At 37.0% G+C, this 14,724-nt stretch overlaps 1 protein-coding gene across 3 annotated transcripts in view; it reads left to right on the top strand.

Annotated features, from left to right (window-relative positions):
• shroom2b (shroom family member 2b) overlaps nucleotides 1–14,724 on the top strand; it is a 45,599-nt gene that overhangs the window by 3,165 nt on the left and 27,710 nt on the right. For 2 of the 3 annotated variants that reach the window (XM_087274148.1, XM_087274150.1), the window contains exons 1-2: nucleotides 7,058–7,347; nucleotides 11,839–11,987. In XM_087274148.1, the coding sequence (XP_087130274.1) occupies nucleotides 7,177–7,347; nucleotides 11,839–11,987 (320 nt within the window). In that variant the 5' untranslated portion in view covers nucleotides 7,058–7,176. Of the gene's footprint in view, nucleotides 1–5,962; nucleotides 6,027–6,130; nucleotides 6,370–7,057; nucleotides 7,348–11,838; nucleotides 11,988–14,724 lie in introns of those variants that run through there. The other variant, XM_087274149.1, reaches the window with a different exon arrangement.

Below are 14,724 nucleotides of genomic sequence, written 5' to 3'. Positions count from 1 at the left end.
TTATTTGCTTCATAAATAAATAAAATATAAAATATCAAACATTTTAAAACATTATTGTATAATTTGACATAAATAGAGAAAAATGATCTATTCTAAAATGATTGACACAATTATTGACAGCATAAATATATACTGTTTTATAAAAAAGTTTAAATGGGACTTTTTTTGTAAATTTTTTGTACCACATATTTTTAGTAATTTTCAGTTTACAAGCAAAATCTGGTGTGATTTTCCAAATTCATTAATAAAAAATTATTTTTGGACTGTAAATATAACAATGAAAAGGAAGCGTATGTTATTAATATTTAAGTTGTTATTATTATTATGCATCTATGCAAATTAACTAACTGAAATTTTTCTTTTCTGCTGTTTAAAGATTTGAAACATAAACACCATTAATGACAATGCTAATAAATAAAGACATTAAAATGTTTTTTTTATTGTATTATATATTTATTATTATTATTTTTGTTTTTTTATGAAACATTCAAGATTCTATAATTCCACTAAGGCTCTTTAAATATGCACACCTATATTATATGCCTTATTTTTGTTGTTATTTATATGTTATTTAAAACAGTCCTGGGCAAATTTTAGAACAAACATTAGACAAAACCCCTGACAAACCATTTGAAAGTGTTCTGTAATGTAATTTTATATTATTGATATTCCTAAACCAAACATAAGCATGTTAGAATGGATGAATCAATACTGCAGCATTGAAATGTCCATCCATCGTTTTCAATTCAATTCAATTAATCTTTATTTCTACAGTGCTTTTTACAACACTGCAATACAACACAGCTGGAGGAAAGAGATCATTCATTCATTCATTTCCCTAGGCTTAGCCTCTTTATTCATCAGAGGTCATGCACTACAACCAATTTAGTTCACCAGGGGCTTCATGTACGAAGACTTGCGTTAAATTAATACTAAAACATTGCGTACAGACAAAGCTGTAAATGTGCATACGCAGTTGTTAACAATAATAATCATTGTTGTAATATGAATTAGCATGTTGGTAGAAAGTTTCTAGCATAAACTAGCATATTATTAGCATGGTTCTAGCATGTAGTTAGCATGTTTCTAGTATAAATTAGCATGTTTCTAGTATAAATTAGCATGTTTCTAGTATGAATTAGCATGTTACTAGTATGATTAGTATGTTTCTTGTATGGATTGGTGTGTGTTATCAGTATGTCCAATGTTAAGTCAATGGCAGTTTTTTATAATGGAAGTCAATGGGACAGTTTGCTTGGGTGCTGTAAGTGGTTGCTAGGGTGTGGCTAGTAAGTTGAAAGGTGGTCAGTGATTGGCAGATTGGTAGTCTGAGTTAAATGCCCAACCTTAAGTCTGTATGACAGTCTGGCACAAAGTTATGAGGTCACAAAGTTTGGTCCAATATCAAGTCTATGGGACTTTTCTGAATTTTCCAGGTCAGTTTTCGGAAAACCGTGGAAAAGAGAGCAACCTGAGTCAGTCTAGTTTGGAGGTTTGGAGTATAAATGTTCTAGAAGGAGATGCGTTCTTAAAATAGTCTAAGAGGAAGAAGACAGAAGAGTAATATGTTTTTATAACAGTGTGTTGGCTTTCTCAAGCCACTATAATAAAAGATTACAAGGGCAAACAGTTTTGTTAACACTTACACTATGCCATCCGTACCGTGCCCAGGCCTGTTTCCCAGATCGTTTGAGAAGTGTGAGTGCGCTGAATCGGGCTCAGGCACGATTCACTTGGCCGGCCCTGGCCCGGTTGGAAGAGGTGTGCGCGGTTCACTTGGGCTTTGGCGCGGTACGCTTGTAGTGTGAGTGCAAAACACGCCAAATCCCGAAACTGAAAGCCTGACGTGACTTTAAAGGGGCTGTTTCATATGGATTTATTAATCATTCTTACTGTTCAGTGAACACAAACTGCCGTAGATTATTAAAGTCGCAAACCCCTCACAGCACGACAGCTGTGCCTTCAGCAGACCTCCTCATTCCTGCAGCACGAGAGCTTTATGATTGTTTATGAGCGCCAAAAGTGGCGGATCTGTTCGGCGAAATATCTGACTGTGTCACCGCATCCCTAAGGACTGTTTGGCGAAATATTTGACTGCATGTCACTGCATAACAAACGACTGACACGATATAACTAGAGAAATCTCCACTGTGCTGAGCGAGAGCGCTCACTGAACAGCGCAGCATTGATGACACAAGCGTGCCCAGGCCCGATCGTAGTGTGAGTGCGGGCTGTCGGGGGAGACAGGAGGGGGACAAGCGTGCTTTGACCCGGTTCGAGACAATTGTGCATAGTGTGAGTACGGCCTTAGTAGACTAGACTGTCTGCTTAATATCTGCTCCATCAACAGGCATTTCACTGACCATAAGAAACTTTGCAAGTACATGTGAACCTACACTAACCCGAACAGTCTACTGATAATCCAATGAGAATTCAACAAACAGACTGTTAAAGGGTCCCGAAACACCAGAACACATGTGTTGAGCTGTTGACAGTGGTATATGTGTCCCACACTGCTAAAAACACTATTAGGACACCTATATTTCACTAAAAAGTGTAAATTGGTTGTTTTTGCGTTAATTTAAGCAAATTCGTACTTCCGGTTTGAAACGAATTGTTGAAGCTGCGTCACGGTCATGACATAATAGCGTGTATTCCAGCGTGCAGACTGGACGTCTGTGCCAGAGTGTGTCTTATTACGTCTTACAGTGTGCTGCATTAATGCATGAGTAAAGCTTGGTTCAAACCAATCAGCGCACTCTATTGTGCAACTTCATTAATATTCATTACTGTCACAGTGTTTAGACGACAGAGACGCCACGTTGTGTTGGCGAAACAAGCGTGAAGTGTTGCTTTTATAGTTTGCTGCAGTGAAGTTTTGTTTTCATTTTCTCTCTGTGAGAGCGCAGCTGGAGTCACGTGTGGATTAACAGTGTACGCGACGCTCCACAACAATAACTTACGTGTCTAAGGAGGATTATTGTTTACCTGAGAGCTGTTCTCATCTGCAAACGCTGAGATCCGGATTCGCTTTAGTCTCCTCTTAATAAAGACGCGGCTCTAGTTGCTGGTGATTGTCCTGTCTCTACAGATTTGGTAAGTGAGCGGCCAGTGCTCTGTTTATTCAGTTTGTTCGTATTGAACTAACTATTGCACCGAGTGTAAACATGTTAGCACCACAACCAAACTTTAACCTCGTGTAGGATTTTCACCGCATTTAGTGACCGGAATAACACACGCGGCTTTCTGACGCTACCTGCCGTGTGCATCTAAAGCCGCTTTTCCACTATCGTGCTGAATCGTTCTTTAAACAGAACTGTTCCATTCCGTGCCAAACCGGGCCAGACAGCACGGATACGGTTTCATTTTCCACTGTCGTGCTGCGACAAAGCTCTTTAAAACATTACACAAAACGCATCAGTAGTTGCCTTGGTAACGCAATGTAAACGGCTCCCTTTGTTCAATTAAAGTTAAATAAGAGCCGAAACTATTTATTAATTTTTTTCATAAAAGCAAAAGCAACCATGTGACTAAACACTGTTATGCCGCTCTATCATAGGGGTGCTAAATATAGGTACATGTGCACCCTTATTTATTCATATGTTGCGCAGCTCTGGCCAAATTTTATTTGGAGGGAAAATTACCAAAATGTAACGTGATGATTGAAAATAATTGGAGGGGAAATAAATAATATTTAAAATCTCTGAACATAACAGAAAAATAAACAATGATAAGACAACAATAATAATGCATTTGCATTATAGTGGCAGAAATATAATTTTGGACAGGCCTTGTCAAAGGTGAGCGGGCACTTTCACTAATAAAAACACAGCACTTAAATTATTTCATTTTAAACAATTATTTAAATTACACTGCGTTTTTATATAAAAAGTTGATAATGATATAAAATATACTACATTTTGATGGTAAAATGAAACCAATTAAGCGATGGCTGTTATTTGTTTTACTATTCAAACATTAAATAACGAATGCAGCAAGTGAAAAAAAAAAAACGAATATGAAAATATATCGCAGGATTTAAAGCATATAAAGCACTATTATATATAGCAAAATGATGCTCTATTATCTTTTTATTTTGATCATTTTATTTTTATTATTATAATTATTTTTGTGTTCATAATTAACTAACAAGCTGTAGGCGAATTATTGCTAGACGTTTTAGAAAATATTTGCGAAGCTATATTAAAGATCACCACACAAAAAAAAAAACACAGAAACATGTTATATGCCTCATAAATGTCATATAACTTATGTATAATTGAATCATATAATTGCCTATAGCTGAAATGATAAAAATTGCTCATTTTATTTTTATAAAACATTTGTGAAAACGTATTGATATTTTTTAAGTAAAAGCAATACTGACATTTAAGAATCCATATTTATTTAATTCATTCATTCTTTTGACTTGTTTATTAGTGCATATGCTATAATATAAATCATACAACAGTACCTTGGACAGTTACAGTGCCGCTCCGTAAAGCTTTCAAGCAAAGTCTTTTGGACGGCCGACATTACAACACGAACATGCCGTCCTTCAGGTGGTCTCGCCGGTATTAACAAGCTGTCCTGGCTTTGAATTAAAAAGTGCAATTATTTCCTCGTTGTTAAAAGAGTCTGCAAGTTCGTGTTCCATGGATATAGTGATGTTGTTGTGGAATTTGGACATCGACGATGCAAAGCGTGACTTTATTCGCTTTATTCGATGCGCAGCAGGAAAAAAAAGTCAGCAGCGCAAGTCGCTTGCATGTCTCTCCCGGATCAGAGCGAGTTTTCTGCTGTGGAATACAGCGCTGCGTGCAATAAACTCACATTCAGGCAAGCGATGTAGGTCTGTATTCAAGTCAATAAAATAATAACTTTAATGAATAAAATATCTTTGTAAGAATGTGATGAGTTATTCACTTCTCTTCCAGAGACTGCTCTATGGTTTTAAAATCCTTTTCAAATATCGTTTAGACCTGGATCATTATTTTATATTAAATGTACTGTAGTTTATTGAGGATGTCTGATGACTAGCGCGCTTCTGCTGAGCCAGCTGTGGTAGCTTAGCAACCGAGTCGCGACGTCAACACACAGAATCTGTCAGCACAGTTCAGCACGGTTGTCTAACCGTGCCGAAAATTCCGGGCCAAGAACGGTTTGTAATCGTGCCGCGCCGTTCCAGGCTCAGTGGAGAAACAACCGTAACCGTACCGAAGTGTTCTTAGAACGGTTTGGCACGATAGTGGAAAAGCAGCTTAAGTTTCCGGGAAATGCGGAGGGTTTTTTTCTCTCATTCGCCGTGCGGTATCAAACATTGCATGAAAAATACACACTTACAGCAGTTCCTCCAATCAAATATCTCGTTTGTCGCAAGGGACATGAATGAATTCCCTGAATGAAAGAGTCAAACTGCAGTTAAAGTCCACCATTTAATCATTTGGCAAATAATTCGACTACAGATGTCCATGTAGGTTAAACACCATCACTTTCTCCTCTGTGTTTATTTTGACTCTGAAACTCGCGCGTGGCAAATAGACACTCCCACACCCTCCCACTTTAGTTCCTCCGACACTCCCCCTAAACAGAGCTGGACACGCCCACTTTTCTGACTTTTTCCAAAGTAGAGGTGTGAAAACACCCTGCTGAAACGAGGGGGTTTCATGGCCCTTTAAAGTGTGACCACAGTTTTTTTTTCTTAATGACATGCACAGATGAATTAATCATCACAAAAACACCAATGTGAGCTAACAGCATCAACATGGCTAGTTTTGATCTCATGTGTACTTTGAACTCACAGGTCACTCATATACACCAGTGATGTGTTCATGTGTTGTTGATCTGAACTTCAGTTGTTCTGCACTGGAGTTGCAGAATGATGGGCTTTTGTAAATTCGCTGAAACAGACTCGAGCGTGCTGAACTTCCTCCTGATGAAATGACTTTCCTTTCTCCTCCAGGTCAAAGGTCGCAGCCAGAGTTGAGTCATCGGCATGCTGTTTTAATCTGAAGACAAATGCAAATGTGAGCATGTTTGAGCATACTGTTTAGAGCAGTGTCATTCCTTCAGCTTAGTCTCTGATTTAGCGGAATGAACCACCAACTATTCCAGCATATGTTTTACACAGTGGATGCCCTTCCAGCTGCAACCCAGTACTGGGAAACACCCATACACACTCATTCACACACACTCATACACTACGGCCAGTTTAGTTGATCAATTTGGACTGTGGGGGAGACCGGAGCACCCGAAGGAAACCCACGCCAACACGGGGAGAGCATGCAAACTCCACACAGAAACGCCAGCTGACCAGTGCTGGATGAATGCCTGCTGTGCCAAATCTGGGCCAGAATTCATTGCTACCTGGTAAGTGTTGTGACAAGGAAAAGCTCAATTTACAGCCTGCAAAAGCTTAATTATGAACATCCAAAAACACTCAAAATGAGGAACAAACTATGACATTTTACAACAAATGACTGTAAACCCTATTATGAAACAATTTCCTCATTCCTAGGAACTCAGATGAGTATTAATAGCAGGTTCTTATTGTTTATATGGATATAGTTTATGCAGGTCAGATCTCTGTATAATCCAGAATCCATCAGCACACTTCAGACACTCAGTTTAGAGAAAAATAAAGTTATGACAGGTATTAAAGAAAACTGACCTCACGCTGACCTCTGCTGATCAAAAACACACTTGCAAAAGGTTTTAAATCCAATATTGAATTGTGCATTTATTCTGACATTATTTACAAAAATTAAAACCCTATTTATTTATTTCTGGTTTGTTTATTTGAAGCTTGCAGCTATACATGAATTACTATTTATTTCTGATAAGTCATGAAATCTCAGTTTTAGCAACTCAGATTAGTAATTGGACGCTAATATCCCACATTTTTATTTATTTTCATCTCGTAGAGTTATAAGATACACATTAAATTAATATTCATCTTAAAAGCACAATAAGAGAATTAATTCATGTTTGTAATGAATGTTTGTCAGCAGGTGGCGCTGTTCTCGCGTTTATAGTGAAGTTTACAATAACTTCCAACAGTTTCTCCTGAAACTATCGACGCTTGAGGATTCATGTGTTCGTCCGTCAAGATTTACGTGTGTTTTTATCAGTGTTTTAAGCAGAGAATGACAACCAGCGCGGCTCTGGAAGAGCTGAATGAGTGACCGGCGCATGGAGATTCTGCAGGCCGGGAATGGAGCGCTTTCCCCGGGGGACGCAGGTGAGGATGGACCGCTGTTTGTGGAGCTCCAGCGGCGCGGAGGATCACCGTGGGGCTTCACTGTCAGAGGGGGACTGGAGTACCGCGAGCCGCTGATCATCACCCGGGTACGAAAATACACACCAAATACACACTAAAGTCATCGCAGATCAGTACTGGACGGTTCTCTTTGCCATATATCGTTAACTTATCTAAAGTAAACAGCGAACTGTCAACATGTTAGAAAACATTTTAGTTTTGTTTGTTGTATATTTTAGTGTTTTTTTTTTTGCATTAGGTTTAATCAATTAATACAATTATTTAAATATCTATATTAAAAAAAAATATATATAAATATATATATATATATATATATATATATATATATATATATATATATATATATATATATATTTATTTATTTATTTATATATATATATATATATATATATATATATATATATATATATATATATATATATATATATATATATATATATATATATACACACACACACACACACACACACTGTCAAAAAGCAAAAAATAATACACTGTCAAAAAGCATGTCTGATCGATAGAATCAAAGAATATTGAATTAGGGAATTTGATAGAATTAATAAATAAATAATTTAGAATTTTAACCTTTAAATTTTTTAAACATAATTTTATTTATAAATAAAAAAATATTGTTGAAAACTATTTGAACACTGAAGTTATGCTCGTCTGAATTTCTGAACATTATTATATTAGAATTATTATTATATTTTAGTGTTGCAAAAACAACAACACAAACTATTTTAAATGATTATTATAAATATTATATTTTTTTGGATTAGGTTGAAGTTATATTTATATATATTTTTTATAATTTTAAAATAGATACAAACATTTTATGTGAGTATGCTTTTAATTAGTTTGTTTTTTAATTTTGTATATTATATAATTACAATAAAAACATTACATGGATTTCGGATTACACGGATTAATAAAGGCACCAAGCCGAAAAGAAAACGAATGAATGACCATTACATGAAAATATTTGTCTATTTTGTAACATATTTTTAACAAAAGTTTGCATGTATGCCTTTTTATTTTAATCAAAAGTTTATATATTGAATTTAAAAGTCTTTTGTTATTAAATATTATTTAATATTATTATTATTACAAGATTATTTATAGTGGAATATTTTATGCACGTTAATAGAAATTTTCTTATTTATTTTAATGTAAATATGATTAAAATCTGTATGTCTACACCTTTAAATTATAAGGTTCTCTCTGAGTTCTGAATGATTTCGATATATTGAGCTTTTAAAGTTTTTGCAATCCATATAGCAAACAGTATGTGTGCAACAGTTGTGTTTTAAATAAAAAGCCTTAAAATGTAAACAACTTATAAAAAACATCCCATAATGTAAATAAGTTGTCATTTAATAAGAATATGTCAATAAATCAATTTTGGCAAAAATGTCAGACCATATCATTTTAAGGTGACGATATTTAAAATGTTAATTAATTTTAAATATGCGACTTTTGTTTATTTGTTTGTTTCTACAGCACCTCTTCTGTTTGTTTTCACAAGTTTAATAATTAAGTTTGTAGTGATCTGCACAAATTATGTCCCTTGTAGATTAAACTGCATGAAAAAATAAACCACCTAGCTCTAATGAAAACCCCCAACATTTCTTTCTGTAATTTCCTGCAATTCTTCAAAATTGCTCTAAAGTTATTTGTAATGTAGTATTGAAGGTGCACACTGAGCTCCAGAATCCACCGCTGGTGTTTGACTGCGTTTCTGCACGAATAAACCAAACATTGCTGTCTCTAGTCTGAGTGCAGGACTGACCTGTGATCAGCTGCTGTGCGTGCGAGACAGGGCGATATCTAGAGTTTCAGATGCTGAATATTTAACTCCTGCACTCGGGTTTCCTTTGACTGAAGCGCAGCCGATGCACCTTTCTGTTTCCCATGATGCTCTCTGCACTGTAAAAATACTCGTACATGAGCAGTTTTCTGTATGCTGTGATTCGTCTTTTTACTTTTCTCAGTTTATTTCTGCTTTTGAGTTGCATTATGTGAGCTTGATCTTACTTCCAACAACTTTTAACCTTGAAAAGGTGTAAAAACGGACTTTTATGAGTATGTGTAATAGTGTGCAGGGCTGTATTGTCTGGGTTGGTGTTGTATATTATGCTATAGACACTATAAAAATTGCCAGTACACTTTCTGTTATTTTACAGACTTATTTCTCTAGATATTATTATAAACAATAATAATAATAAATAAATAAAGAATAAGCAAATAAATGAAAGTGACAGTGGCTTAGTGGTTAGCACTGTGGCCTCACAGCAAGAAGGTCGCTGGTTCGAGTTTCTGTGTGCAGTTTGCATGTTCATTCATTCATTTTCTTTTCAGCTTAGTTCCTTTATTAATCCGGGGTCACCACAGCGGAATGAACCGCCAACTTATCCAGCATGTTTTTACACAGCGGATGCCCATCGAGCTGCAACCCATCTCTGGGAAACATCCACACACACACACACACAACGGACAATTTAGCCCACCTGTACCGCATGTCTTTGGACTGTGGGGGAAACCGGAGCACCCGGAGGAAACCCACGCGAACGCAGGGAGAACATGCAAACTCCACACAGAAACGCCAACTGAGCCGAGGTTCGATCCAGCGACCTTCTTGCTGTGAAGCGACAGCACTACCTACTGCGCCACTGCGTCGCCATGTCAATAATGCATCAGTAAATGTTGAATTATGGTTAATAAATGCTGTACAACTGTCGCTCATTATTAGTTCATGTTAGTAAATATGTAAACTAATGAAACCTTCTTGTAAAGTGTGACTGAAATGTTTTGCAGCCTCTTCTCCTGACCTGTGCCTTTATAACTTTACACTGAAGGTCATAATAATAATGATAATCTATGATGTTTAATGCATGTAATGATTCAAGTATCAGTGGCTAAATGTAAAATATAATGAATAAATGTTAAATATTAATTAATATTATTTAAATTTACATCATTTTTTATCATTATATTTTAGGGTTTTTCTACTTTCCACTACGCCAGGGGTGGCCAACCCTGTTCCTGGAGATCTACCTTCCTGCAGATTTTAGTTGCAACCCATATCAAACACACCTGCCTGTAATTATCACGTGGTGTTCAGGTCCTAATTAATTGGTTCAGGTGTGTTTGATATGGGTAGCAACTGAAATCTGCAGGAAGGTGGCTCTCCAGGAACAGGGTTGGCCACCCCTGCACTACGCCACTGGCACAGACGAATTTACATCATCTTTAACATTACATTTGAATAATATAAATTATAATTGAGGGTGTCATGGTGGCTCAGTGGGTAGAATGATCCCCTCACAGCAAGAAAGTCACTGGTTTGAGTCCCGACTGGGTCAGTTGGCATTTCTGTGTGGAGTTTGCATGTTCTCCCCGTGTTGGTGTGGGTTTCCTCTGGGTGCTCCGGTTTCCCTCACAGTCCAAACACATGCGCTATAGGGGAATTGAACTAAATTGGCCGTAGTGTTTGAGTGTGTGTGTGAATGAGTGTGTATGGGTGCTGGGTTGCAGCTGGAAGGGCATCTGCTGCGTAAAACATATGCTGGAATAGTTGGCGGTTCATTCCGCTGTGGCGACCCCTGATGAATAAAGGGACTAAGCTAAAGGAAAGTGTATGAATAAATATTAGTCATTAATAAGTATATAATTATATGTATAATAATAACAATGATATGAATAATAATTATTATTGTTAGCTGAAACTTTTTGCTGTTATATAATTCACTCAAATTCTCGCTTGAGGTTTAATGGTGTGGTGTTGGTTTGATTTATTGGTCACACGTTACAATAAGGTTCATTAGTTAATGTTAATTAATGCATTTACTAACATGAACAAACAATAAACAATACATTTACTGCTGTATTTGTTCATGTTAGTTAATGTAAATACAGTAGTTCGTTGTTAGTTCATGTTAACTCATGGTGCATTAGCTAATGTTAACAAGCATGGACTTAAATGTTAATAATGCATTAGTAAATGTTCAATTATGATTAATAAATGCTGAACATGTGTTGTTCATGATTAGCTCATGTTAGTAAATGCATTAACCTTATTGTAAAGTGTGACCGATATATTTTTAAAGAATTAAGTTATGTTGACGTCATGTTTTCCCACTTATCACTTATCAGCAGAGACACAAACCACATCCATCCTAATAATAATAAACTCCATATATGACCGTAGACGTGTCAGAAACGAGCAGGAAAAGAGCCGCTTCGTCACCGCTGGTTTTATTTCTGCTTGTGTTATCAGGACTTCTGTCATACAGCTATATTAAACATTCAGTAATAATGTCTGCAGTACAGCGGATGCCTATATTTGTTTTCACTTGTTTTGTGTGTGTGTGTGTGTGTGTGTATGTGTGTGTGTGTGTGTGTGTGTATGTGTGTGTGTGCGTGTGTGTGTGTGTGTATGTGTGTGTATGTGTGTGTGTGCGTGTGTGTGTGTGTGTGTGTGTGTGTGTGTATGTGTGTGTGTGTGTATGTATGTGTGTGTGTGTGTGTGTGTGTGTGTGTGTGTGTGTGTGTGTGTTTAGGTAGAGGACGGCAGTGGAGCGGCGCGGGGTCGACTGCAGATCGGTGACCAGATTGTCAGTGTTAACTCAGTCCTGCTCAGCGGGTACAGACTGGAGGCCATTTGTCTGATTAAAAGCTCACACAACACACTCTCCCTGGGAATAAAACGGTAGGATTCACAGTTTCATCATGCAAACTGGCACCATTAGAAGGTTTACTGTTATTATTTAGTTTGCATTGCCCTTTATAGACACTGGCAGAATTTAGAATCATCCTCTAGCTGGATTGCTGTCCAATTCAGGGACAAATCTAGCCCTGATGCAAACATATTTCAACTAATAATTCAGAAATGCACAGCAGGAAGGTTTTAAACCCCAGATAACCTTTATAGCAGCCCTCTTGCAACCACTCAGAACACTTTGACAACTATTTAAAAATCGCTAGCAACTGCACATAGATATATACACTAGATATCGCATACAGACTCTTGAGCATGCGTTAGTAGCGCCGCCACATTTGTACAGGGCTCCCAGGACAAGTGTCATTCAAACCGCACTGGTCAAGACAGTGTGCCAATGTAAAGATGCTGGACTTTAGCGCTGTGTACGGGTGTAGAAACAAGCAAACAAACAAAACAAAGCACAAAGGCTGAACATTTCATAGATTGAAAGCTGAAAGCTGCTCTAAAGTCCAGTGCAGAGTGTGTTAGTTATGCACCTTAAACACGTACACATTGCTTCATACAGGGGTTCTCAACTGGTTTGGCCATGAGACCCACATTTTTACATGGTCATCAGGCCACGACCCAAATTTGTAGGAACTATAATACAATATTAGGAATTATAATTAATTAGTATTTATTTGTTAACATAAACAAGTCGTGACAGATACATCAAAATCACCAAGTCTTACAAATAGACAATATTTAATTGCTGTCATTTAACAAAATGGATCAAATTATAGAAATATCACACAGTAAAAACGACAAACACTGTAAACAGTGGTTATAGGAAAAGTACCATGAACTAAACTGAACTGTTAATAAAACATGTTGTCTGGTTTCTAAATGTCGTTTTAATTTAGAAGGTTTCACTAGTTCACCTCACTACATATGACACACTGAGGCTTTTAAAGGGCACCTATGGTGAAAAATCTACTTTTCAAGCTGTTTGGACAGACATATGTGTATATATAGTGTGTAGACCGTCATATTGGGGTGATGTAAACACACCCAGTCCTTTTTTTTCCATTTAACAACATAAAAAGGGTGGACCAATTGAAGCGGTTATCAGACCGACCGCAACTTTACGTAGGAGTGCGATCCCCCCGCCCGAATTGATTGACAGCTTCGCGTATTAACATGTTCCGGTTGTCACGTGTATATGTCAACAAGACCAGACATACTCAAAGCAACCGGGAATAAAAGGTCTGTTCAGTTCGCGAGGATCATCAGTCATCATCAAATGTGATTAAGAGTGAGTTTCACATGTTTAAAGTGTTTTAAAACAGGGCATGCGTGTAATGAATTACAGCGATTTACTTCAGCTTTACTTCATCAGCACAGCCGCGTGTCAGAACAATTATAAAAGAAGATGCTTCGATCCCGGTTTGTGGACGTTAAATCGGGTTTATTTTGTACATTAACATAACCGATATCCACACAGCAGTGGAGGTTAGCCTGTATCCTGACACATTTGCGTGCAAAAACAGTGCAAAGCTAAGCGCGCTCTGTCTGCCTGCCTGTCTCTGTGTGTGTGTGTGTGTCAGCTGCGGTGTGCGTGCGTGTGTGTGCGCGCGCGCGAACTTTGTAACGATATATCGTGTGACTCATCAACGCGACTGCACATCAAACACTGATTAGTAAAGTTCTTACTGTAGTATCTCTCAAACACTACGTGAGACCTTCTTGCTTTAAGTCTGTCTGTTGTCTGACGCAGCCGAGGGAGGAGATTAAAGCACGCGGGAAGACACGTAGAAACAGTCGGCGGGGAAGACTCGTCTTAAAGGCGCAGTACGACAAAACCACCCCCTGCTGGAAATCAGTATAAAACAGGATCTAGTAAAAGGTATATTGAAAAATCTGATGGGTGTTTTGAGCTGAAACTTTACATACACATTCTAGAGATGCAAAAGAGTTATATTAAATATGAAAAAAGGCGTAACCTAGGTGCCCTTTAAGTCTTTTTTGTCATAAATATATGTAAATCCATACTTTACATATTCGGGGTTGTACTTGCGCTTCAACATATTTGTTGCTATAATTAAATGAAATTTCACTTGTCAAATGGTACAGTTGTCGCATGTGCATTTCAAAATAAAAGTCAGGTTTAAGAAAAATAAGTAAAAAATTAAACTTTTGTTGTTTTTTTGAACACACACTCCACGACCCCCTGAAAATGTTCCCGCGACCCAAAGTTGAGAAGCACTGGCTTAATACACACAGGAAGTAAAGCAATACACAGGTATCTTCATCAGATGAAAACAATTAAAGGATTCAAAAATATTACAAAAAAATATAATTTTCTACATGAATATAAAGACCACTGCCTCCTATTAATGCCTAACAGCTACTGCCTAGGACTTCTTCACCTCGGGGGGCTTTTTCAGTTTATTCATGACAACTTGCTTTTGTATAATGTTATTATTATTATCAGTTGTGTTTATTGCATGCATATTTATATTAGTTTGAATAAAAACAAGTTTAGATTTGTCCACCTGTGGGGTTTTAGAGACGTCTGCGTCACCATATGGGGCATAAGAATATAACAAATTAAGTTTTTTAATTAACAAATTAAGTTTTTAGTCAGTGAAAATCAGAGAATTTAATAGGGTAGAGGATTTGCACATTCTCATTCAGGATGAACTTGAAAGTTTTAAACATTCAAAGTGTTTTGTACACTCTTATA

The sequence above is a fragment of the Danio rerio genome, chromosome 11 (genome assembly GCF_052040795.2).
Source record: "Danio rerio strain M-AB ecotype USA chromosome 11, GRCz13ab, whole genome shotgun sequence".
Taxonomy (NCBI): Eukaryota; Metazoa; Chordata; class Actinopteri; order Cypriniformes; family Danionidae; genus Danio; species Danio rerio.
The sequence above is the reverse complement of the archived record's forward strand: the minus strand, read 5'-3'. Positions and strand labels throughout refer to the sequence as shown.